This window comes from Pogoniulus pusillus, chromosome 16 (assembly GCF_015220805.1).
Source record: "Pogoniulus pusillus isolate bPogPus1 chromosome 16, bPogPus1.pri, whole genome shotgun sequence".
Classification (NCBI taxonomy): domain Eukaryota; kingdom Metazoa; phylum Chordata; class Aves; order Piciformes; family Lybiidae; genus Pogoniulus; species Pogoniulus pusillus.
In genome coordinates, this window is record NC_087279.1 from 12,637,437 (window position 1) to 12,661,869 (window position 24,433).

At 42.0% G+C, this 24,433-nt stretch overlaps 1 protein-coding gene across 1 annotated transcript; it reads left to right on the forward strand.

Moving 5' to 3' along the window:
• The first annotated feature begins 106 nt into the window (after window positions 1–106).
• LOC135182640 (inter-alpha-trypsin inhibitor heavy chain H4-like) lies at window positions 107–21,418 on the forward strand. The gene is made up of 22 exons (XM_064157007.1): window positions 107–156; window positions 5,009–5,111; window positions 5,630–5,790; window positions 6,240–6,344; window positions 6,948–7,110; window positions 7,214–7,324; window positions 7,409–7,537; window positions 8,371–8,487; window positions 9,057–9,225; window positions 10,153–10,269; window positions 11,752–11,933; window positions 12,819–13,001; window positions 13,571–13,710; window positions 14,505–14,659; window positions 15,136–15,168; window positions 15,750–15,782; window positions 16,749–16,787; window positions 17,169–17,282; window positions 17,893–18,067; window positions 19,539–19,693; window positions 20,507–20,609; window positions 21,177–21,418. The coding sequence occupies exons 1-22, from the start codon at window positions 107–109 to the stop codon at window positions 21,250–21,252; spliced, it is 2,613 nt and encodes an 870-aa protein (XP_064013077.1). The 3' UTR covers window positions 21,253–21,418.
• The last annotated feature ends 3,015 nt before the right edge of the window (window positions 21,419–24,433 follow it).

Sequence of the window (24,433 nt, forward strand, 5' to 3'; positions counted from 1 at the left end):
TAAATGTCAAACCTCTTTTCTCCTGAGGTTGTAAGTGAGAGCATTTCCCCTCAGCTGGAGCTCCGTGCTCAAGCACAGATAATCCTCTGCTTTGTTGGCAGCTGCCATGCTTCGCTTCTACTGCCAGTTTCTGCCAGTGTCTCTGGGGATGGTGAGGTAGGTGCCACCTTTATTTAAAGAATTAATTCAATTTTGCACAGACGAGAACTGATTAAGAGGTAAAAGTGATAGAGAAGGTCTCTGGGCCCATGGAGAATATCCTCTTTGCCTTTTGTGTCTCAGTCTCCTGAAGCTCGCAGAGAGGCTACAGTGGGGTGTGCATAAGGCAGCTGCAAAGCCTTTGTGTTTAAGGAGAGGTGAGGGGATGATCCTTAAAGATATAACTGGTAGGTAGCCTGCCCCATTTTTGTCGCTTTCAAAGATTATTTATTTGCAGCCAAGACCCTACCTTCCCTGGCTGCTGGACACTATTTTTCCATGAGGCCCAGGTACCTCAAAGGTAACTGAGAAAGACCCTGTCCAGAGCTTTGAAGATTAAAAACAAAACACAGAGAGGAAAGGAGTTTCCATCTCTGGTAACACTGGAGATGTCCTTGAAGCAGGTTTGATAAACTCTCCTTAATTAATCTGTGATGAGAATTTGGCAGAAGGTTGCTTGATAATTAGAAGACCAGAGAGGGACAAGTGAGGCAAAAGATGTTGTTATTGCTTTCTTTTGTGTAATAGAAGCGACTGAATATTGTGAATTTGCCAGACTGGGTAGCAGGAGAGGTAGTGATGCTCTGTTTCAGATCCAGCTTTGGGTGTGTGGGTGCCGATTTAGCAAAGCATAGAAACATCTGTGTTCCGCAGACTTGCAATGTTCGTTCCTCAAGGTGAGGAGCCCTGAGTGGTGCAGGATTGGTGCTCACCAGCAGCAGCAGGCACTGGACAGCAGTGGGGGTGGCTGTCAGTGGTGAGTTGTGCAGAGACAGGACAGGGTGCTCGAGTCTGCGGACAAGGCTGAGCATGAGGATTCTCCTGTAGCTGCTTCAGCAAGGCACAAAGTGATGTGTGAGATATTTCACAGTTTTCCTGGGTGCTCAGAAGCAGGGCAGAGCTGACCACACTGCTGAAATCTGTGCAGTTAAAACAGCTCTTTAACATCCGTGTGATTTTACATTTGGTTGTTAAAAAAGCTGATGATAGATCTACTTAATTGAAGCTAAAGCTTTTCCTCTGGGGGATGTTAGGCAGCTAAGTGTATAACCTTCTGTATTTGAAGGGATTAAAGTGTAATACGCGTTGTAGAGGTTAATCAATATGAGTAGCAGTTTTCCCTTTTTTTCTGTTCAAACAGACGTATTTACATGTCCTGCTATAAACAGCACAGATTTTGCAGGTTGTACAAACAGTATGGCTAGAAGTCAAGTTTCTTTTTAACACAAGTTACTAAAAGCACAAGCCTTGTAAGCCCAGGTTGTACTCAGCAGACTCTTTATGGTGGACTTGTAAATGTCTATCAAAGTAATAAATTATAGAGCTCTGTATTAGCATCTCCTCACAAATCTGAGGCTGTGGGAAGCATGCTCTCCTCTTGGACACTGTCTGTAAAATAGCAGTGAAGCAACACAGGTGCGTGTATTTCCACAGCATCTTTCTGTTGATCTGAGACAATAGCATCGCCTACAATGGAGTTACAACGAGGGAAATGCTGTCAAAAAGCAACATGAAAAAGTCTTTGCATAGGCAGACTGAAGGTTTAGTTGAGAAAGAGCTGTTTGCTATCCTGGAGCTGCCAGCACAGGACACACAGGCAGAGAAATCATTGTGATAGGGCAGGATTCAGCCTCCATCTGATTAGTGCTGAGGGGGAAGAGGAGAACTTAGCAGCTCTCATCTCTCAGCACTGGCTGGTTGCCCATATACATATGTATGTTCATATAAATGCATACAGGAACCAGTGGCTGCATACGTCTAACAGGTCCTCTGAACTACAGCCCTGGGGGATGTTCTTTCTGTCCTGTTGACTGTTGTTACTTTCAAGAATTGAAATGTTTTCTTTACTTGCACTGGGAGTGAGTGAAGAAATGAAGCAAGCTGACAGCTTTCCAGTGACCCAAGAGAGCCCTGGAGAGGCATCTCGGACATACAGTGCAGCAATGGCTTATGACCATTTGTTCCTTGATACCTGTTTCTCATCTTGAGTTCCAGAGCTCAAGAAAGGAAGTTTTGAAATGGATTCTTACCAGAGTCTGTTTACCCCAATGTCTAAGAACTATTGTTTCCCTGCAATGTCTCTAAAATGCTTTATAGAGGAGGCAGACTTTACATCTGCTCAGTTGGTCAGGAATATCTTTTAAATAATCATGCCAGCTGCCTTACATCAGGAGGCTACATAAACACCACAGGAGTGAGCCTGTATTTTAGGACTTATGTTAGTATAATACTGTCCGTAATTATTTGTGTAGAAAACTGAAGTTGTAAGAGGATTTCTTTTTCCAGGGCTACAGGCCAGTCCTTGACCAGGAAAAACTTCACAAATACTGCTTGAAGTCCCTGTTGGGTTAAGATTTTATGGTAAAGAAGGAGGTGAAAAGAGGCATCCCACTTAGTTTGCAGGTAAATTCAGATGCAGAGGTCTCCTGGCTCTAAACTTTTGAGGAAAAAGCCCCATCGAATGTGTGGGTTGAGGGCAGCTTTGCAGAGTACCCAGCTGGATACATTTCAGCTGTGTTTTTAGGGCCTGGCAAAGCCAGATGTGCTTCCATGCTGCTATTGTGCTGTTTTTTTCTTCTTCATACACACACACACAGAGCACTGACTTGGAACCTCTCTTCCTCAGGAGTCCAGACAAAGTCTGATTCCTTGGTTTCTACTGTTTAGCTAAGGGGGAGCCACAATCAACTTTGCTATTTGACAAATGAGGATTATGGTTTGTCAGAGGAGACAAAAAGGAATGTTTCAGGAGGCTGCTCCATACCTCTGATAGGCCAGTTAGGCAGGGAGGCACAAGGTTTGAAGAAGTCACCAGCTATAAAATGTCAGGTGGAGGCTGCATGTCTTGGTGATCTCCAAAACTCTGCTGTGCTTGAGATAACATTAAGGATGTGCCCTTTCCAGTTATTACTGTTGGCTGTGGTAGAGATACAGGCATCTAAAAATGAACTGGTCTGTGCAACAAGCTGCATCTGCCTGTGGGATTTGGTGTGCCACAGTGAGATTGAAGTTCAAAAACAAAAACTAAACATTTTTGCTGTATGAAACATTACAATTCTAATGTTTAACAGCAATGATCCATTGGACGAGTAAACTTTAGCTGAGTCCAAGTTTTACCTGTGTTTGACATGTAAATATTACATTTCTGTGTCTCTTCAAAGCCTGCATAATATCCCCAAGTGCAAGTTACTCATTAACCAATTAAGATAAACCAGGTTTTCATTTGAAAATCTGCTGTTTCCAAAATGGAGGAGAGAACATTGTTCACTTTGATGGTCTTTTCCTCACTCATAGTATTAGCAGAAACTATCGCTCAAAAGGTATTTGCTCTATTTTCTATTGTATTAACAATATCTTATTTGCTCATCTGATGATCCAGTGGTATTGTGGTAATTGGCCAAATAGCATAGATAACTTTGCTGGTAACCACCTCTGTGTAGCCTCAAGTGTATTGTGTCATGATTTCAGAGCTCTGGGTTCTTTTAAAGCCTTTTTCATTGTCTATTTGGGATTTTACAGCATAAATGTGATGGAAAAGTATTTGCAGACGTGTCTGATCATGCTCTTAGAATCATAGAATGATCTGGGTTGGGAGAGATCTCCAAAGGTCATCTAGTCCAACCCCTTCTGCAGCAAGCAGGGGAATTCTCAGCTAGATCAGGGTGAGGATCCCTCTTTCCCAAGGATGTAAGATACCAAGTTTGAGGGTTCATCTTGGTCACTGGGTGCTGTTATAGCAAGGACCGTTGCAGTGCCAGGAGGTTTCTGACATGCATTTCAGAAGGTATATGGGATAGAAAAGAAGGGAGTGGACAGCTATTTATAATGTCTGGAGGAGTAAACTGTGTTGTAACAACTCAGGGTGCCTGGGACTGGCTGTATTTTAAAAATATCAGCATTAGAGTGATGAAGGAAGCCTTGCTTATTTGTGCTGGTCACAGCATCCTGTCGACATGTGGCATGGAGTGGGATTTTGCACAGGGGAAGCTTCCCCTGTGCCAGAAGCCTGTTCCATGGGCAGCAATGGCCACCACATGCCTGTACTGCTCTAATGAGGCTTGGGCCTTGCAGCTCCACAGTCATGGCAAAATCTTCCCTCCAAACGTGCCACAGGAAGGTTTGAGCATGGCAGAGTAGCAAACATGAGCAGAACTTTGAGGCACTTAGAAAGTCTGTGGGAAGAGATGCTTTTGGGCTTCAGATGAGAGTGGACAGCAGAGAGGCATGGGCAGAAAGAGGCAACTAAACTGCCAGAACTGGAAAATTGTTCCCTCAATGCATATTTTTGGAGTTTCTCTTGTCCTAGATTGTTGTAGGCATTGCAAGATGGAGTATGCTCTGACAGTGTATAATGGAAAAAAAACCCAACCATCCACTACTCACAGGAGGTTGGCTGAGGAACTTCCTCCACTGATGGCCAGTCACAGAGTTCTAGTCACAGCTTTGTATTTCATGTCTGTGTTTAGCTTGATTAAACTTTGCATTTTGAATGAGTTTGATCCAGTGCTCTGAGTAAGAAGAGGCCAGTGGATCCCATCAGTTGATAGGAGATGAACTGTCAAAATGACTAATGAGCAGTTAACCATTCAGAGAAATGGAAAAGTGAAAACAGAAGTGTGGTGATCTGTTTTAATGCTGAGCTTTTTTATTTTAAATAACTAGTGGGCTTTTGTGAGAATGGTGGTGTCCAGGTCTGCCTTTCTTAGTGTCACTGCTGAAATAGGTAGGGCTTTAAAATGCCAAAGGTGGATGTTTAGAGGCAGCTGCTCCAGGCATTTCCCAGTCCACTTGTTCCCTGGGTTGTTCCCAGGCAGCTTCAGAATGGTGCCCTCCTCCTGAAAGCACCAGAAGCCTTGAAAGCACCAGACCAGGAGAAATATAAGTGCTCAAAGGGCATCCCTGTTTGTGCAACAGTAAGGGGTTGAAGGCCCACAGAGGGTTTCAGATCTGCTAAACATCACATGTGACACCAGGCACCAAGCTGAAAAACGTGCAGCAATGTCAACAGCTGGGAGAGCAAATAGTTGCACAAAAGCTAGCAGGTGTCCTTCCATGGGTTGAGCACTAAAGAGGCATCTGATTTTTTTTTTTGTCAGGGTAATCTTAGGTGAGGTATTGGGGTGACACAGCAGTGTCAGACACCACCGAAGAGGGAACACCACAGAAAAGGGTTCAGCAGAAGCCTTCTGTGGAATAACAGCATGCTGATGTAGTGGCAGATCTCCGTGGGGCTGTGCTTAGAGCTGCAGAGAAGTGAATAAGCAGATGGCCAGTCTGGCCATGAACAATTCTCTTCCCCATTTCTGGCTGGACCTGCTGAGAGTTCATTCATTCCTTCCTTCATTAAACTTTTCCAGTTGCACTATCTGGTAGTGTAATTAGGTGCAAAGCCCCCGTGGCTCTGTTTCAACCTGTTTACTCCTTTTTCCAGAATGGTATTGAAATCTACAAGCTCCATGTGGACTCCAAGGTCACATCACGATTTGCTCACACCATAGTCACCAGCAAAATTGTCAACAGAGCTAATGAATCCAGAGAAGTGACCTTTGAAGTGGAGTTACCCAAGACAGCCTTCATCACCAACTTCTCCATGTAGGACCAGTCCTTACCTGCACTATGGAAGAGGCAGCTCTGGGGGCTGGGGCGGGTTGTTTGTCTTTCTTCGCAGGTGGTGCTGAGCAAAAAAGCACAGAGAGATGAGCTCTGGAGGTTCCTGCACTAAGTGTTCTGTGGGGTAAAGTAGTAGGCAGCCAAACAGAATGAAGGTACCCGGGGCTAGGGTTAGGCTGCCTGCTGCACAGGGTGGTCATGCTCAAATGTGCTCAGTGGTTGTTTCTCCTGCTCCAGCCTCCTTGAGACTTTTGAGGAGGAACACTGTTGTGGTGATGGCTCTTGGCACCCTTCTGTGTGCCAAGAATCATGTGGAAACCAAAGAGCGTCCTCGCCTCTTGTACCAAGGGCGCTGTAGTGCAGCATTCCTCTTGTTTCTTTACTCAGTGCTTTCCTTCCAATATTAACTATTTTTTATGGTAACCAAACAGGTCCATGGATGGCAAAGTATACCCAGGAATAATAAAGGAGAAAGCTTCTGCTCAAAAGGAATATGATACTACAGTCTCACGGGGGCAAGGAGCTGGCCTTGTCAGGTACATTGCTGTCCTGAGCTGCTCTTCCTTTGGTTCTCCTTTGACTGGGGCCAGGTTGAACCTGGAGCTAGCCACCTCTCAGCAGGGCTGAGTGTGAAAAGCAGCCTTGGGAGAGATGTGATGGGTATATGTGTCTGTATATTCACATCTCTGTACAGTTTACACCTGGTTCTGCAAAGGGCTGTAGTGGGAGTTGTGACTGTTGCCCTGGGTTGCCCTGGGTCTTGCTGTCATATGAGAGCACCATGCTAAGCTGGTCTTTAAGTGTGCTTCCCCACTAACGCGGAGGACCATGACACTCAAGCAGACATCAGGCTTCTGAGGTATATTTAATCTGCACTTCCCTGTCTGGGACATGCAGAGGTTTCTGCTCCACTTATCAGCTTGCATAAGCAGAGCCCATGGCAGGCCAATGTAAGGGCTGTGCTGTATACAGTACTGCCTGCAATGAAAAGACTTTCTCTGTTGTGACTAAGATTTACTCCTATCGATTTTTATTTATTTCTTGTGGCCCCTTGGCCATTATTTAGTGCACTTTATAAACTTTGGCCACCACAAGTGTGCCTTCCCCACAGGAGGTAAATCTCTGCTCTCCTACCCCAGAATCACAGGCAGAAAACTGGAGCAGTTTCAAATATCCATCAGTGTTGCTGCTGCCAGCAAAGTCACCTTCGAGCTGATGTATGAGGAGCTGCTGAAGCGGCAGCTGGGCAAGTTCGAGCTGCTGATCAAGGTCCGACCAAAGCAACTTGTTACACACTTCCAGGTGAGCTGTCGTGGTGAGGCCTGGGCAGGGAACAGCAAATTTGGTTTAGGGTACAGCTGTGTTTCCTCTGAGATGCTGATGTTGACTTCCTCTCTGCTGTCAGATTGATGTGCACATCTTCGAGCCCCAGGGCATACGCTTCTTGGAGACAGACAGCACCTTCACTACAAATGAGCTAACCAAAGCACTCACCAAAGTACAGAGTGAAACCAAGGTAAAGCAGCAGCTTCCAGATGTTGCTGCAATTGGCACCTTGAAGTTATATTGTTTTAAATCTTGTCTTCTGATTGGTTTGCAGGCTCATATTTTATTTAAGCCAACTGTAGATCAACAGAAGATAGATCCTGAACTAAAGGAAAACCTCCTGAATGGTGATTTGGTTGTGCGTTACGATGTTAAGAGAGGTGCCACTGCAGGTGATATACAGGTAAAAAACAAATAGAAATAAACTTGCTTTCAAGTCACAGATAGGTCTGAAAGTGAAGTGCAATCAGGAAAACAGCAACATTTACTTTGAAACACCAAGAGAGGGACAGGAAAAGCTGTTTTCATGAACCCAGGGTCAACAAGAATGGATGGTGATACTCAGTCAAACACCAGACACACTGCAAGAATGGATCATCCCTGAAAGAAAATAAAGTAATCTTTCAAAGTTTGTTTCAATACCAAATATGTATTATCACTTTTTAGATGTTTCTTTACGTTCTTAGTTTTAATTGTTTTGGGTGATCTAAGTTGGCTTGTGGTAAATGAAATTTAGAGGAATGTGATTAATGACTATGAAAATGACTGCTTGATTTTCTTTCGTATTTGGTAAAAACTGAGGCAATACTAAAGAGCACAGAAACTTGAAAATATCGATGGACCAATGTATGTCCTAAGCAATAAAGTACATTGTTTTCCATTTACCTGCAATAATGAAGTATATACATGCATGTGCCAGAAGATGGCTGTCAGTCAATGAGCAGAGATGCCCTGATAGGTGATAATAAAGAGGTAAAAGCATACATATGGCACTGAGACACACAATGTGTGTGTATGTCTATATTTTATTTATTTAAGTTGTTCTTGTGTAATTTGCTCTCTACAGATGGTCTTGCTTCCAGCTAGGAAATACTTTTTAATAGTTCTTCTGTTTGGGCTTATCTAGCAAAACAGAACACTCAGCATGCACCTCCCTTCTTGCTGTGCCAGAACCTTATGCAGCATTCTTTCTTTATTTAGATGTGATTTTGTAGCTGATTTCACGCTCTCTTTCAGATTGTCAATGGGTATTTCGTGCATTATTTTGCACCCCATGAAATGCCAGCGTTACCCAAAAATGTCGTCTTTGTTATAGATCGAAGCGGGTCCATGGCAGGCAGGAAAATTGAACAGGTAAGTCAGCTCCAAGTACTCAACTTAGCTTGCATCAGGCATGCATGCACCAGCCTTTTGAGGAGGTGACTTTGAATTCCACTTTGGATGCACAGGCTGCTTTTGTGCACAGGAAAATTTTCAGCAATACAGAAATGAGTGAAATTGGCTGCATGGATTTAAGCTATTCAAGAGCAACAATTTTCTGATACTGCTCCCAGGAGTACCAAGCATCAAGGCAGAGAAAACTTTTTCTTTCTCTGTCTTTGCAGATTTTTTTTTTTTCTTTAATGAAGTTTTAAGAACTAATTTGTTTGGTTTACCTTTACTGATGACTGTGTAGGTAGCTTTTGCTAGAGAGCAAACAAGCCTGCAGCAGCCCTCGCAATGTATTTTTATGTCTGTGAATTAAGTGAATTGGCCATTTCTGATGGTCTTGTCCTGGAAAATACCATTAGGATGAAATAAGGGCATTGGGCTGCATCTTGAATTGTGCTGTAGAGAGATCCCCTTTATTACACTGCAGCTCCAGTCCCCATTCTAGCAGAGAAGTAGAAATATTCATCATGATTGTTTTCTTCTTGAAACAGACAAGGAATGCCCTGCTGAAGATTTTGCGAGACCTCCATCTGAAAGATCGTTTCAGCTTTATCACCTTTAACAACAAAGTAGTGGAGTGGAAGAGCTCTTTGCTGCAAGCCACTTCAGAGAACGTGGCAAGTGCTGCAGGATTTGTGCAAACTATTTCTGCTAGTGGAGGTACAAGGCACCATCTAGATGCTTGTAACCACAATGTGATGTATTGCTTATATGTTTTTATAAGTCATATATTGCCACAGAACTACCATCAGTGCTTACAAAGTCAGTTTTCAATACTTATGACTGGTAAGTGGGATAGAAAAGCTGGTTATGGGAGTGGACAGATGAGGGACTGTATGATATGGATATAGAGAGATGGTTACATCATCTCTTTCAACCATACAAGCCGTAGACCTTCGTTTAATATTTTTGTAACAAAGATGGCTGGAAGATGTCCCAATAGTGCATTTTTTTCCTACAGAAAATAGTAAATCACTCGATGTTTGACAGCAGCTTGCTCATTTTGTTACTATCAAAGGGTTTTTTGCAAAATAAAATGCATCTAAAGTTCTAAGTCACAGTCCAGAAGCAAAGGAGTCAAATAAACATGTAACATTCCTGTGGCTGTATCACTCAGTGATGCTGTTTTACCACTTAGTTGTAAGGATACCTAAAAGGCTCTGCTGCCTTTAATGTTATGCTGTATTCACACAGATTTTCTTAACCCAGGCACTAATGCCAACAAACCCTGCCTGTGCCCGGCTCTGTTCTTCAACTTCTTAAATAAGGCTAGGGGACATTTCTCAATGTAGGTTAGCAGATGACAGTGTGTTTCTTTAAGCACATTTTAATCACTCTAGACATGTTTGTATTTCCCATGACATATGTGTGGGAAATGCTCCCGAAAGAATACTCCAGTACTGCCACTGCAATATAATACAGTGTAATTAAGCCCAGTAGGCTAAACCTCTAAATCCTCGTCTCTCTGAAGGATTACTTCCTGCAGAAAACTTTAAACAACTCTGCTGAGCCTCTGCAGATGAAGTGCACCGATTTCTGCCCATGATTATCTTTTCCAGGTGAGTGATGCCTGCTTTCTCGTTACAGGCACAGACATCAATCGTGCCCTGCTGACTGCCGTCAGCATGCTGGACAAAGCCGAAAGGCTGCCGGAGAAGAGTGTCTCCATGATTATTTTGCTGACAGATGGCCAGTCCACTTCTGGTGAGTAAATACACACCTCAGTCCTCTCTCTTCTGGATCTTCTTAATCTTTCACATTCACATCCCAGACACTGATAGACACAGAGCTTTGGTGTAAGCTGGTTAGGGTCTCGCTGGGTTTGCCTCACAGAGAGGATGATTGTGAGAGGGCTCTGGCAAGGGCTGTGAGTGCAAGCAGAGCCTGCCTGCCCATGGCTGCATGTCCTTTAGCTGACAACTGTTTTGCTAAATACCACTGGCTTCCCAGCTTAAAAACTCAAGGGAGTTGTTGGAGATACTCCAAGCACAGCTGAAATGCAAAAGTAAAATATTCAGAACCAAAACATGGATATCTTGCATATATTATGTGTAGTACCATTTGAGAGATGCTGTGTGTATTTCTTCACCCTTCTTGTCCCAGACCTGAGATGTTTTCGAGGTGCCTCTTGTTTTGTCTTCTTTTCTGTGTCTAGCTCCTAACTAGTGGCCAGCCGTGACAGAACAAACCAGAAGGCTGAGCTAGAAATATTGGATTAAATAAACAGTAATTCCCAATGCAACGACACAAAATTTGCCTATGCCGAGCAGGACTTGGTCTAAATTTTGTCTGACGCCAGCATCTCTCTGAGATGTTAATCCATCTGTAAAACTTCTAATAAGATCAGTCTGCCTTTTGAACAGCGTGATCTGTACTGCTTTGGGGTCAGTTTATTAGTTTGAGGTTTTTAATAAAATTCAGATCCTGATGCTGCCTGCTGTGCACCACCACATCTCCGAGCATACCGCACGCCCACAAGCTGGCTGGGGCTGAGTGACAGGCAAATACAAGTAGCATCAATTCACAGGCTGCCTTTCTGGGCAAAGCAGGCTGAAAAGGTAAAATCTGAGCTGCTCCCACGATATTGCTACAGGCAGTGGCAGTTCCTGCATGGAAATGCTGATAGAGAAACAATCCATACAGGGTCGTCAGCAGCGCTTGAAATGAGATAAGATGATGGTGTGAAATTCCTTTCCCTTTGTCAGGCAGAGGGGCCGCGAGAGAAGCATGGCTGCGTTAATTTGCAGTTTGACTGAATGACACCATTAACCAATCCATTTTTCTCTGATTTCCCACACATATATTTAATGCATGGTACTTGTCTTCCCAGCGCTTGATCAAGCGTTTCCATCCCTTGCACTGTTAATTTGTAATCCCTGTACCTTTTGTCCTAAAAACCTGCTCACCTCCCTGTAGTCATGTAAAATATTTTGCGTTGAGGCATGGTGACACAAGTTGAAGTTAGTAAAAGTCATTAAAGGGAAGAATCAGATTGTGGTACTCCATATGCAAAGCAGAGCTCAGATCTCCAGTTTGGAATTCTGTGCCATGTATTTTAACATTCTATTCTAAATTGTTGTTGAAAGATTTCAGGCAGAGTTTTCCACTAAAACCACTGCTGTCTTTTTTGTCTTACAAAATAAAAATACCCCAACAAACAAGAGTATGTTTTTGTTTCAATTGCAGGTGAGACTAACATGGGAGTAATTCAAGAAAACATTCAGCAAGCAGTCAATGGGAAATATGCTCTTTTCTGCCTTGGCTTTGGGTTTGATGTCAGTTACAAGTTCCTGGAGAAAATGGCCCTGAGCAATGGGGGGTTAGCACGTCGTATATACGAAAACGCTGATGCTGACTTGCAGCTCCAGGTCAGGACCAAGGGATAATGCCAGAAAATCCATCTATGAGCCACAGCTTTTGTCTAAAACACATATTTTTGGAACTGAAGAGTTAGGTTTGAGTTTTATCTGCTAATTCTGGGGAGGGAAGAAGGCAGTTTTGGGGTATCTGAGGGTTGTGGTATCCTAAACATGACTCATGGTTGAAGTCTGACTCAAATCAGCTGCATCTGACCCAAGCTGGAAATACATTTTTCTGTGCCTCTGCAAAAAAGGTTGCTCAGGACAGGTGATGGTGGAAAAACTTCAGTTCTTGGATCTGACTTCTGACTGCTTCAAGTACCATCATTGGAAGATGTTTGTCATGGTTTCCCTAAAAATCAGGACGTAGTTTGGGGCACCTGCAGGCAAAGTGGTTCTGCAGTACCACCAGTCTGGATCTGTTTGTCCATCTGGAGAGAGATTATCATAACTTTTGAGACATTCTCTCTTTTGGAAGCCACCTTTACTTGTTTTGGTTGGGTCTGGAGAGACTAGGTTTGCTTAATACCAGCCCCAGAAAGAGAAAGATTAACCCTCAGGATTAAGTCAAGTGTAAAAAATCAGATGTGAAGAGTGGCTAAAGCAAAACACTAAACTGGTTGGGATGGTGATAATGGAGGTGCTGCATGGGTGTGTGAATTACCATGAGAAATACATTTACATGGTATTGCCAGCCTGGCTGGAGAAGGTGTGCTGAACCTTGGGAACAAGGATTTTATAGGTTTGCAGTATTCTTACACTGCTGCAAAAAGAAGCTTTGCTTGGTCCCAGCAGTCCGTCTTGGTTTTAATGAGTTTTAAGACTTTTAAGATATTCATTTGCATAATTTTGCAGTCATTTGTGCACTCTCTCTCTCTCTCTGCTTCTCTTCAGGACTTTTATCAAGAGGTGGCTACTCCAGTATTAATGAAAATTGAAATGCACTATCCAGAGAATGCTGTGGAGGGATTAACAAAGAACAATTTCAAGCTGTTTTTTGAAGGATCTGAAATTGTAGTATCTGGGAAAATTAGCAATGAGCTTGATCTTTTGCCAGTAGAAATTAAAGCTCAGTCAGTAAGTGTTTAGTTTACTAACTGTGAAGCACACATGTTCCTTCTGTCCTTTATGGTGCAATAGGAGACTTCAGGAAGTCTGTTGTGGGTGAGATATGTTCTCTACATTTGGCCATTCAGTTATTTTCTCATTTTAGGAGAAGTATTTGAGAATTCAAACAATTATCCCCTCCTGAATTTGCTGCAAAAGAAAAAACTTTGGAAAATGACCACAAATAAGCAAACAGCAATTTTAGTCCTTTCAAAACCACAACATTTTGCCTTTCATACATTTTTAGGAGACTGCTTTGCATTTTTAGAATGAAAAAGGAAATACGCATTATTAATTAAAAAAATTACAAAATAGAACAAGTTCATTACCTCTGTTTTTCAACATTGTTTTGTGTCCAGAAATATATATATGCAAAAATACACACAGGTAGGTTGGAGTTAAATTTTCCAATGGGAAAGGACAAAACTGAACGGCAAAAAGGGCATTTTGGTACCGAAAGATTTCTTTAAAAGCTAATAATGGGACTGTATAAGGAGTTCAGAGCTGTCCTTTTGATGGTCAGTTTTCTCTCGCTTCAGCACACTAGTGACTTGACTCTTCGAGAAGAAGCAAATGTCAAAGAGAAGGAGCAAGTGTTCCGAAATCAAAGTTACATCTTTGAGAATTTCACAGAGAGACTGTGGGCTTACTTAACCATTCAGCAGCTGCTGGAGAAATCGTAAGCTTGTTTAATGTTTTATATTCTCAGTTTCTAGCACAAGTTCCTTATTCACAATTTATATGATAGAAAACTATGAGAAGCAGAAATGCTTCTGCAGATAGGATTAAAAAGGTAGAATACTGGAAGAATGCAATACCAGTGTAGAAGGAATATGAGATGTCTTTCTGTTTAGGACAGTATTGTATCATTTTATATATATATATGCACATTAAAACATAACATACATAATATAGAACAATAAATATTTATTTATAAAGAATATACTTTTATAGTTATATATAATTATAAGTATATAATATATTAGTATATATAATATACAAATATCCATAATTATATAGTAAATTTATAAATAATATATATAATTATGAATATATAATGAAGAAATAACAAAATGTATTTGTATATATAATAAACCTAAAACATAACATAAAATATTTTTCAAGACCATACAAGGAAATAGATCTGAGTTGCATGGTTGTGTTGAGATGTTCATACATATCCAGAAATACTGTCTGTAGTTAAATGAATGGCAATAGCCAGTAAAGAGAGTGGTATGCATGTCCATGAGACAGGTCATACATCTTGTCTCTCTTATGTGTTTGAGCCATATGTAGGCTCCAGTGTTGCAAACAGTTAAGCATCTCCATAATTGCAAGCATGTGAACAGCTGAGTTGTCCAAATAAGACTTGAACAATAAAAAACACCTGTTAAGACACATGTAATATGAAAAAAGAAGATGACCTGCTTGTAGTTTCTATGTGTTTTTTTTCATCACTAACACAAACTTTAGTATTTCAGCACAAGAAGAGAAACAGAAAATCCTGGAGGCAAAAGCCTTAGAGCTGTCTCTGCAGCACAGCTTCGTTACGCCACTCACTTCCATGGTGGTCACCAAACCTGATGACCAGCAGCAAATGGAGCTGGCCAACAAACCCACCGAAGCTGGTAAATAGAGCATTGATTAGCCTTTTGCTGTAGGTATATTTCACAGTGATGTGACATGGTAAGAAGCCACATCAAGGGCAAGAGTTCAGAGATTAGCTCCCTTTCAAAATCGAGCACATAGGATTGCTTTAAAAGGTGAAGTGGTGAAATGAGTGCTGCTGTTGAAATGGAAAATAATTTGTTTAAATATTACCCAGCAGTAATGTAAGAGTTGTTACTCAGCACTCCTGCTACAGCAAAGGGATTCTGCACTTTGTAGCTCTGAAGTGGAGAAATGAGTGAATGCAGGGAGGAAAGCATTCCATTGTTGAGTCTTGCATGTGCCATGGTTCTCTATTTACCTGCCCTTTAACAAAAATTAAAGAAGCTCATCACCTGAAGCCCAGCACCCACTTGGTCCAGTTTTTGGGTTTGTACATGGGTAAAATAACAGTGTTGACTGTATGACGCTGATCTGTCCCTCTTCCTTGTGTTAGATAACGAGAAGTCCAGCAGTGCTCCTGTAAGAGGTAAGTTTTTTCTTCTTTTACAATAGCACATTTCCATAATAATTTCTAATAAAACATTAAAAAAAAACAACCAAACAAAAAAACCCCAAACCAAACAAAAAACCCACAACCTGAACAAAACCACCTCACTCCCCCCTGCCCAAACAAACACCAGAAGTCAACCAAATGAAAATAAAACCCAAACAACCCCAACAAAATAAAATAAAGGAAAAAAGAGCTCACAGTGTTTGTTCTATAGAGGGAAGAGATTTAGAGAAATATGTGAAGCAAAAAGTAAGCAATAGCTGCCATCCCCATGTGGGCCAGGTGAGGCCCCAGGCATCTAGCAGACAATCAAATCTTTTTTTTAAACCTCTTTCTCACAAAGTTCGTAGTAGTTTTTGTCCATTCCCATCCCTTGGCTAGAAATATTTCCCAGGGATCAGAGCTCATGTTCTGCAGACTTCATTACTGCAGATAATTAATTTTGGGAAAGGAAGACAGATGCAGCTAGAGAATTAGAGTTGATGTTTGACACACTCCCATAAGGCATGTAATACAGTAATGAATAAAAATACAGATACTCTCTTTTCTTTCTCCAGATGCTTACAGGCAGAGGGTAAAATCAGCTCTTGGTAAGTGTTTCTCCTTTGGTTTTATCCAGAATAATTTTCATATCTAGGTCCATAGAGACGTTACTTTAATAAATACATTGTAATTATGGATGCCCATTTGCTATACAATTTTGTTTTCATTTTATGTATTTCAATCTACAGATATTTTATAATGAACTAGAAACTTTTGAAAACAATCTTGATCCTTTTTCAGAAATTAAAAATATGTATATGTTATACCTTCTGAAAACAAATGTGAAAGGTCTGGGAAAACACATATTACGAAGCTGAAGGAAGCAGGTGTAAAAATCCATCGTTTTCCAGTCCCTGGGGTTTGCTGTGTGAACCAATCTGTGGCACAGCCATCTGCATAATGACAACGCCTGCACTGCAAGGAGAAAATCCCAGGGCACTGCAGAGACAGGGCTTGGCATTGCTGAGAGCTCCATAGCACCAAGCAGAGAAGGTCTGCCTCTATGTGTTCATGGCCGTGTCCAAAAACTCAGTGGGCAATGAGCAGGAGGAATTCTCTGCTTTGAAAGGTGGAGAGAGAGGTGCAAGGCGTGATCCCAAAGGAAGAAAACACTGGAAAACTTTTTTTTTTCAGGTTAACAACACTCAGAGCCCCAGTGTGGCAGAAACAAGAAGCTGCTGTCAGCAGGCAGCTATTCACAGCCTGTGTGAGAGGAGCTGGGTGGGCTAAGTGATGGCCTTAGTGTTGCACTGTGGCCATTAAAAATGCAGCCCTAAACCCTCCTGCAGCTCAAGCGGAGCATGTCCCAGTGTCACGGTTGATCCTAAAAGAAATAGGCACTGAACGTTGGGCTTTTTTCGCCACTGGCACATCTCGTTTGAAGCAAATACCTCTGTGGAAGTCAGTGAAGAGCCCTGCTAAAAAGGCTTCTGTCTCACTATTCTTCCTGGTTAATTAGTCAACTTAGAGAAAGTCTTTCATTAAACACTCCATGCTAATTTCAAGTATTTCAGTTGACAGGCTAAGAAGCAAAATGAGAGCACAGCCTCTTGGTAAGTAATATATATGCTACCCTAATCTTAATAATTATCGTAACTGTAATGTTTACCTGTTCATACAAGAATATTTTTTCTGACTCCAACTCTGTGAAAATCCTTTACCTCAGGTTGCAAACCTTGGCTGGTTCTTTGGACTTAAATGAAAAACATCCCCATATCCCATGAGAAAGCCTCTCTGGCTTGAGGACATAACCATCAGCAGGTCTTCAGCCTCATCTTTTCTTATCAAGGCTGCTTGTCCTTGATAAACACAGGATACTGTGCCTGGGTGTGCTTTTCAATAATTATTCCTTTGTTGATTTTAGTGATTCTGTATCCAAAGGGCACAGACCAGGTTTTTCTCTGCATGCTAACACTGTTCTTCTGGCTTTTCAGATGATGATTACCCACAGCTTCTCCTGCAATTACCCAAACAAAATGATATAATCTGTCTAAGTATTGATGGACAAGCACAGTCCTCCATCCACCTACTGTCAGATCCAGAGCACGGTGAGTGAGTCAGATTATCCCTGATACTGAGGGCAAGTAGAGCCACTTCAGTCTATGAGAGCAGCTGGTGTCTTTGGGAATAACCCTGTTTCATGAAGGGCCATATCATAGCTGCTGCCTGGCAGTGACTGGAAAGGATGTGGTTAAGTTTCCCTTTCTGTTAGGCAGGATTAACTTTTCTCATAGGTCCGGTTGTGGGTCACTTCCTTCTCCTCCCAGTGTCACAGCCATGGCATTTTAGGAGGCCCCTAGGGTGTAGATGTAGGATGTAGAGACCTTAAACTCCATGGTCCCTGCATGCTAACAGAAAGGTGCCTGCTCACAATGCACTGCACTTTTCTGTGGTCCTGTAGTCAGAGGATGCATGGCTCCAGGTGCCAGTCGTTAGTTGCACTGATGAAGCAAGAGCCATCTCTGTGAGAGGAGGTGGCGATGTAGGGGTAAACAGATTCTGGTGACCCCACCACATGTGAATCTTGGGGCACTGTGCCTTCCAAAACTAGATGGGAAACCCTTAAGTTGCTTTAGCAACAAAGCTGAACAGTTTTATTAAGATTAGTTACATCTTACAAACATCTCACTTGACAAATTTGTGCCAATGTTATTTAAGGACTCACTGTGATGGGGAAGCTTGGAGACAGAACGAATCACTTTGAGCAGTTGGAAATTAACTATGTGAATCCCCCTGCACAAATCCGTGTCTCCATAAATGGGGTTGTCCTAGGCCACAGTAACAGAAGCATTGAACTGCCATGGACACAGTCAGCCACCTCCACTGTCCAAGGGTAAGAAATGTCACTCTGTCCTTTCCCAGGCTTGAAAATATGTCAGGTTTTTCTTCATCCGGGCCTCCACTTTGACATTTGCTTCAATTAAGTGCTTCCAAATGGCCTTATCCAGCTCAGCATGAGCAAAGGCAGGGCATTTTCACAACCCCCCATTTTGAATATGGAGGACAAAAGAGGTTTGATTTTAATTCTCCATGCCTGCATAGCAGAAGAAAATCAACCACACCAGAAGCTTGCTTTTCTGCTTCATTGTCAGAGGCAGCACATTTTTCCTACAAATTAAATGATCCACTGTGGTGATAGTAGTCCCTGTGCCACCACTGCGCTGGCTGCCACCAAGGCGCTTTGTGTTCCTCCGGCCATAGAGTGAGTGTTGCGAAGTGACGGCTTTGACATTTACTGTCTCTTGGCTCCACGCAGGCCAAAGTTTTCTTTCTCCTCAGTTTTAAGCAATAACACACATCTGGGCAGCTGGCATTTTTTATGGGAAGGCATAAAGCGTTTGAATAGCTGTCTGTAACTAAATGCCTGCTGTTGGAGAAAGGGTACTTTAAATGTAGACTGCATTTGTTGGAATAAACAGAGCATGATCCTTCCACAAGAAAGTGCTGAACATAGTTCCGCCACTGCCGGAATAAACCTCTGGGAGGATCTGCTGTTGGTCTGAGGGAGACAGGACACAAAGCACTCTCTCCCTTACAGGCAGTTCTAGACAATAACAAAAGTCCTAAACCAACTGCTCTCAGTTATTTTTTGCAATCCAAATAGAGCCAAGGACATGCTGGATTTCTGTCCCTCTTGTAATTTGTCATTTGCCAAGCTTCCAGCTTCAAACTAGCACCCAAGCCCTGGCAACCACAGTGCTCTGTCCACCCGTGCCTGTGGGTGCGTTTTCATCTAAGCTGGTCTGCAAGGATGATAAATGACAGTGGTTATTTGTGTTCTGCAAGCCCACCAGGGCCAAAGTAAAATTAATGGGTTAGAAGAAAGGCAGGCACTGACAAAAACTTGTGAAATATCCAAGAAAAAAGTATTTGACTTCATAAAATAGAAGTATTTTACCTAGTTTACCTTTTTTTCTTGTTAAAATGGGGGAGAATTATTCTTCTCACCCCCTGCTTCAAACATTTCTTGCCATTATTGGCAAAAAGCTTTTTGCTGTTGGTATTGCCTTCTCTGGCAGGGAGGTTGGATTAGAGGATCTTTCAATGTCCCTTCCAGCCCCTAACATTCTGTGTTTTCCATGTAACCTGATGTGGGAAAGATCTGTAGTGCAGCCCAGAGATTAATGATTCTCTACTTAATATCTTCTAGCTTAAAAATAACCACCAACAGATCCTCAGAAATGCAACTGCAAAGAGACAAGAGGCAAAATTGAGATTGTTTTTAATTAATTAATGTCAGCTAATTAAATACATGCTCTTTCTTCATATTCTTCTCGGGAGTAACCTCATCACTCACTTCCTAGGCTGAGAGTCTCAGTTGAGAAGGAAAGGAGCATTACTGCATCTTTGTCTGATACAGTCACAGTCAGAATTTCCCTTGTGAAGATCCCAGATGCTTTCCTTGGGTTGGATTTCCTGAACCCTGTTCGCTTCTCTGACAAAGTCACTGGAGTTGTGGGTATGTGTCCTTAGGGATGTGCACAGCCAGGAAGGCTGATCTTGTAACTGAACTCCTGGAATGAGAATACAGTGGGAGGGAGTTTCATAAGCCCTTAATCAGATTTTACTTCCCTGAGTCCTGACAAGCTCTCACAATCGGCAAAGGGCAGGCAAGGCAGCAGGAGCGCTGGCATTCAGAGGGTGCTAGAGAAACTTTAATTTGTTCTTTTCAGATATCTAGCAACACATTTCTCTGTACAGTAATCCAGTCTGTGACAGGGGGAGGCTTTCCCCTGGAAATGTAACAATACTTTTCTGATCACCATTGGTACAGAAAAACAGACTGTTAGGGGTTTAGAAAATGTTCAATGTTAGACTAAAATAATAGTTGGCCTTAACTTCAGCAACACTGTGAATTGACACAATTTATACAGCAAATTCTTCTGGTGTTAAATAATGTCCTATAAATAATGGAGATAAAATTGTAAACAATTTGGCTCACAAAATGAAAGCCAGCTGCTCTGGAACATCTCAGCTCCAAAAACCCTGCTGGGACTGGACTTGGAGCTGTTTCAAAACCTTTGCAAACAGAGAGGCTGCATAGTCTAAAGCCACTGGAAAAAAAAAGTGAAAACCCATCAGAGGAAGGGATGTTAGGGATAACAGCAGATCACAGGGATTTGCTTAACTTACTAAGAGAGCTTCCAAACATGATCAGTTTTTTTGCTGGCTGAAGCGGAGGGCTGCTTTCCTAGTGTTCCAGCTGTGGTTAAATGAATCACAATTTCAGATGATCTGTATTGTTAAATCATTTTTTGTGTCTCTTGTTCAGGTCAGTTTTACTCACAAGCACAATTTGAGAATAATTCCAATGTCAGTCAGAGAGATGAAGAAAGACTCCTACATGTGTCTGGATCTGAGCACAAAGTTACCAGGTAATGGACAGAGGATAAGAGTGAGTGATGTGCATGCATTGAGATTTTTTAAATCATCTAATACCAGAGAGAAAAAAAATCAAAATGAATTGGAGAGTTTGTCTGTAAGAATGTACCTCTTTGGTGTAAATAATAGGAAGTTGTGTTTGAATTTTTCCCTTACAGCCCAAATTTGTTACTTTTGAAGTGACACTATAGGACCTGAGGGTCTATTTTGGGGGGGAAGTAATGCTCTAGGGCTATCTGTGGTTTGCATTAAAAATGTCAAATCAAGATGTTCTGCCTCATTTACGTGACTAAGGAAAGAGGTTTTCCTCAGCTGGAATTACCACATGAAAGCATTTTTATATTTTAACTGCTTTTACAAAGTGTCTGAGATGTGGAAAGAAACATTCTGAGTGTGCAGCTTCTGCTCACTGTCCCTGTCTGTCCCCATCCCTTCTGCTTCTGGGAATGGAGAGGTGCCAGCACCTGGGCTCTGACTTCTGGTACTACCTGCAAAGATAGGATTGCTTCTGCCCTTTGGTGGTTGTATCACAATTTTTCTTTGGTTTGTTTTTGTTTCAGGCAATACAAGAGAGATTACAGAATTGAGTCAACCAGCGATCCTGTTTCCTGCTGGTCAGTGGATCTAGCTCCCTAGAAAAAGAGTATTCTGGGAAAGAAAACTAAGCAAATGATGATCTTCCAAATATTTGTGATTCTTTCTCTCATCAAGAAGCCCACACAGTTAGTCTTGGCTGTGCCTATACAGAAATGTCAGACATATTTTAAGTCAAAATAATTATACTTTCAAGTAGAGAACTTGCTTCCTTGTGTTTGTTACTTTAAGATAGTTTCTAATACCCAGTGTAGCTCTGTTGTTGAAAACCTCTGTGAATGAGCTAAACAAAAGTGACATTATCTGTGGACGCACAAACTTAGGTGTCCAAACAAAAATAAGCAGGGGTGTCACACAATCCAACACATGTCTTGCAAACAGCAAGAGATTGCCAAAGTTGATCTAGCCACAGATGATGTTCTTGAAGCACACCTTTTGTAAAATGAGTATGAAGTTTGAAGGAGTATTAATTTCTTGTTTCTGTGTAGTTTTACAGAGAAAGAAACCCCACTAGTCTTGCTGTAATAAGGTATTTTTGGAGATGGCTCTGTAACAAGGTTTAAAGATGCAGAAATTAGACCGTGAGTAGGGATGGCAGCCCAGGCTGGCTGCAGTCCCCTTCATTGTTGCAAACTTTCTGTGACCCTTTTAAGAACCTCTCTAGTGCAGAAATTGACTCGTGACATAGACCTTGGACTTGTTGCAAAAGAGAGCATTTCAGCTCTCTCATGTAGCAGTTTTTGGCACCATTTCATATACAAACATTGGAAGATGTTTTGCAGATAAAGAACAACTCAAACCAACAGGTACAACATACAGTGCAGGGAGGCAACATTTCAGAGGAAGCACACACAGAGCAATTTCTGCCCCTGGAGTGTAAGCTGTAATTTTAATCTTCTTTTTTTTTTCATAAATTTAAACTCCAGAATTCTTTTGTGTTTTAGAATTTCAGTTCCTATGTATCTTTTGAACCCATAAATGTTAAACCTTGTGGAAGGCTTAACAACTGCTTTCTATCCTGCCAGTATTGCAGAAGTGGAAACACCTTATTTTAGTGTGTTATGCTGAAACAGAAGAAATTTCTTGCCAAAGTCAGTAAGGTGAAGCAAACCATGCAATAAGAAGTGTGTTTTTTTTCCTAAATCACTGCATAGATATGATGCCAGTATGTCTTTGCATGAATTGTTTGTACATCTAAGATGCAGATTTGGAGGTGCAGCTTTGGCTGGACAAATTATGTGACGGAGTATTTGCTTTGCCACATCACAGAGAGGTTTACCAATTTGAAAAGCAGATTATTTCCAGCATGAACGAACTTGATATTTTAACTGTACCTGCTGCTGTTGCTGAGGGTTAGCAGTGGATTTACCACAGATCAAAACTTCCCTGTTTTCTGTTCCAGATGTTTATGCATTGTCCCCTCCACCTGCCTGCTAGCTGCAGGGACAGCGAATAGTACTGAAATCAGGGAGCACGGGGTATAGCTGGAGGGCGTCTTTCATCTGGTCTCCTCTTTAAGAGCAGTTCAAGTGTGCACAGACTAAGTCCTGAAGCCACTACCCCAACCCATCTGCTAAAATCTGCAATGCCTGAAGTTCCTCAAACACCACAGGCAGCCTGCTGCCCTGTTAATGTGATTCTCCTCTGCAGCAAAGAAGCAGATCCTGCTAACCTTGACAGACAGAAAGCAAGCCAACTGTCAGCCTTCCTCACAGCAAATTTGTCCGTACTTGAGAGGTTCCTCCCCCCTCTTTCTACAACTTATGTGCAAAGCTGTTCCTGTTCTCCATTGTCCACATCACACCGAGGTGCTGTGCCCTGAGCTGCACAGGTGACTGCACAGAGGGCTGGCCCCGGCTGATCATGCTGCTCAGGTCTCAAAAAGAGTATCTCACTGGTGTCACTGGCTGCTGTGACTCCCAAATCCTTTCTGCAGTGCCACCTCCCTTCTGCACATGTGCTTTCTGGTCCATCAGTATGTTCCACTTCATTTTTTTCCACTTGAATCGTGTCTTAGTGGTTTAGTCATTCTCCTCCTGTAATTTCTGAGCCCTTAAGCAAGTTCTGACACTTAAAATTATCCAGGCTCCTTTCCCTTGCTCTAGAAGCTGAAGAGACAGTAAAGAGCATTTTGCATTCTGTGATTTTTTGATCCCAATGCGGCATACACAGCTTACCTCAAACTCTTCTCTTTTAACCTTAGTAGTTTCACCTTAGTAGCTTCAATTTTCTGCTTCTCTCTTACTCCATCCTGTTTCTCTGCCTTTCTCATTTTCAGAAACTTATAACCTTCTGGAGAAACCACTGTTTTCTTTGATCACTTTTGTCTGAATTGAGCAGGCAGAGATACTTAGCCACTATGACATCTTCCATCTCTGCAAGAATTCCTTTTTCTTTCTTTTCCCTTCCTGTACGAAACTTCTGCTTTTAATAAGGGATTTTGGTCTTGAAGAAGACCTTCCTCTCCTGTAATTTTAGAAGTGTATTTTTCTCTATTTTTTCCCTCTCTGATATTTCTGTTGCATTTTTGTTCACTGCCACCTTTGTTCTTTCAGTTTAACCCTTCACATTTTAAGTCATCTCTGTTTTTTTCTACTACACTCCTCTCTCCTCATGTGTGTCTGCATTCTACTTTCCTACACACTGATTTTCTCTTCTTGCCATGTAATAGTAGAAATATTTTCTGCTTTGCCATGTGAGACAAAAAATGCTTTGCTATGGCTGATTTGATAAAGAAAACCTCAAAGTAGTAAGAAATTTGCTGTTTGCTTTAAAACTAATAGTTTTACAGACCACTTCTTGCTCTCAAACACATAAATTTGGGTTTGGGGACAGAGGGAGGATTTTCCTGGATGACAATAAGGCACTTACACAAAAAAAGATGCTGTCCAAAAGACAGCTGCTACTACTTAAATCTGAGTGCTGTTTGGAACTGTGGTGTTTCATGAATTTATAAAGACTGAGCATTCAAAAGCTCAGTTCAGATTAAAACAGTACAATACAGAAGTCCTGGGTGCTAACAGTCATCTGGCATGAGGGTGTGGCACTCAGCACTGCATAGCCAAGTGGTCAGGGGGCTTTAAGTACTAGTGAATTATCCTGAAGTAGGTGCTGCTCTGTCAGCTGTCCTCTTGCACTGCATTTCAAACCACACCGGGCATCTTGGGCTTTGCAAAACCAGACTGAAAACAGAGGGAGCTACTGGAATGACAGAACAAGGCAA

Excerpts from the sequence above, each read along its gene's own strand:
- LOC135182640 (XM_064157007.1), top strand. The coding sequence starts at position 107 with ATGCTTCGCTTCTACTGCCAGTTTCTGCCAGTGTCTCTGGGGATGGTG. Across the intron at positions 6,345-6,947 it reads CAAGGAGCTGGCCTTGTCAG|AATCACAGGCAGAAAACTGG; the intron begins GTACATTGCTGT and ends CTCCTACCCCAG. Across the intron at positions 16,788-17,168 it reads AATGAGAGCACAGCCTCTTG|ATGATGATTACCCACAGCTT; the intron begins GTAAGTAATATA and ends CTGGCTTTTCAG.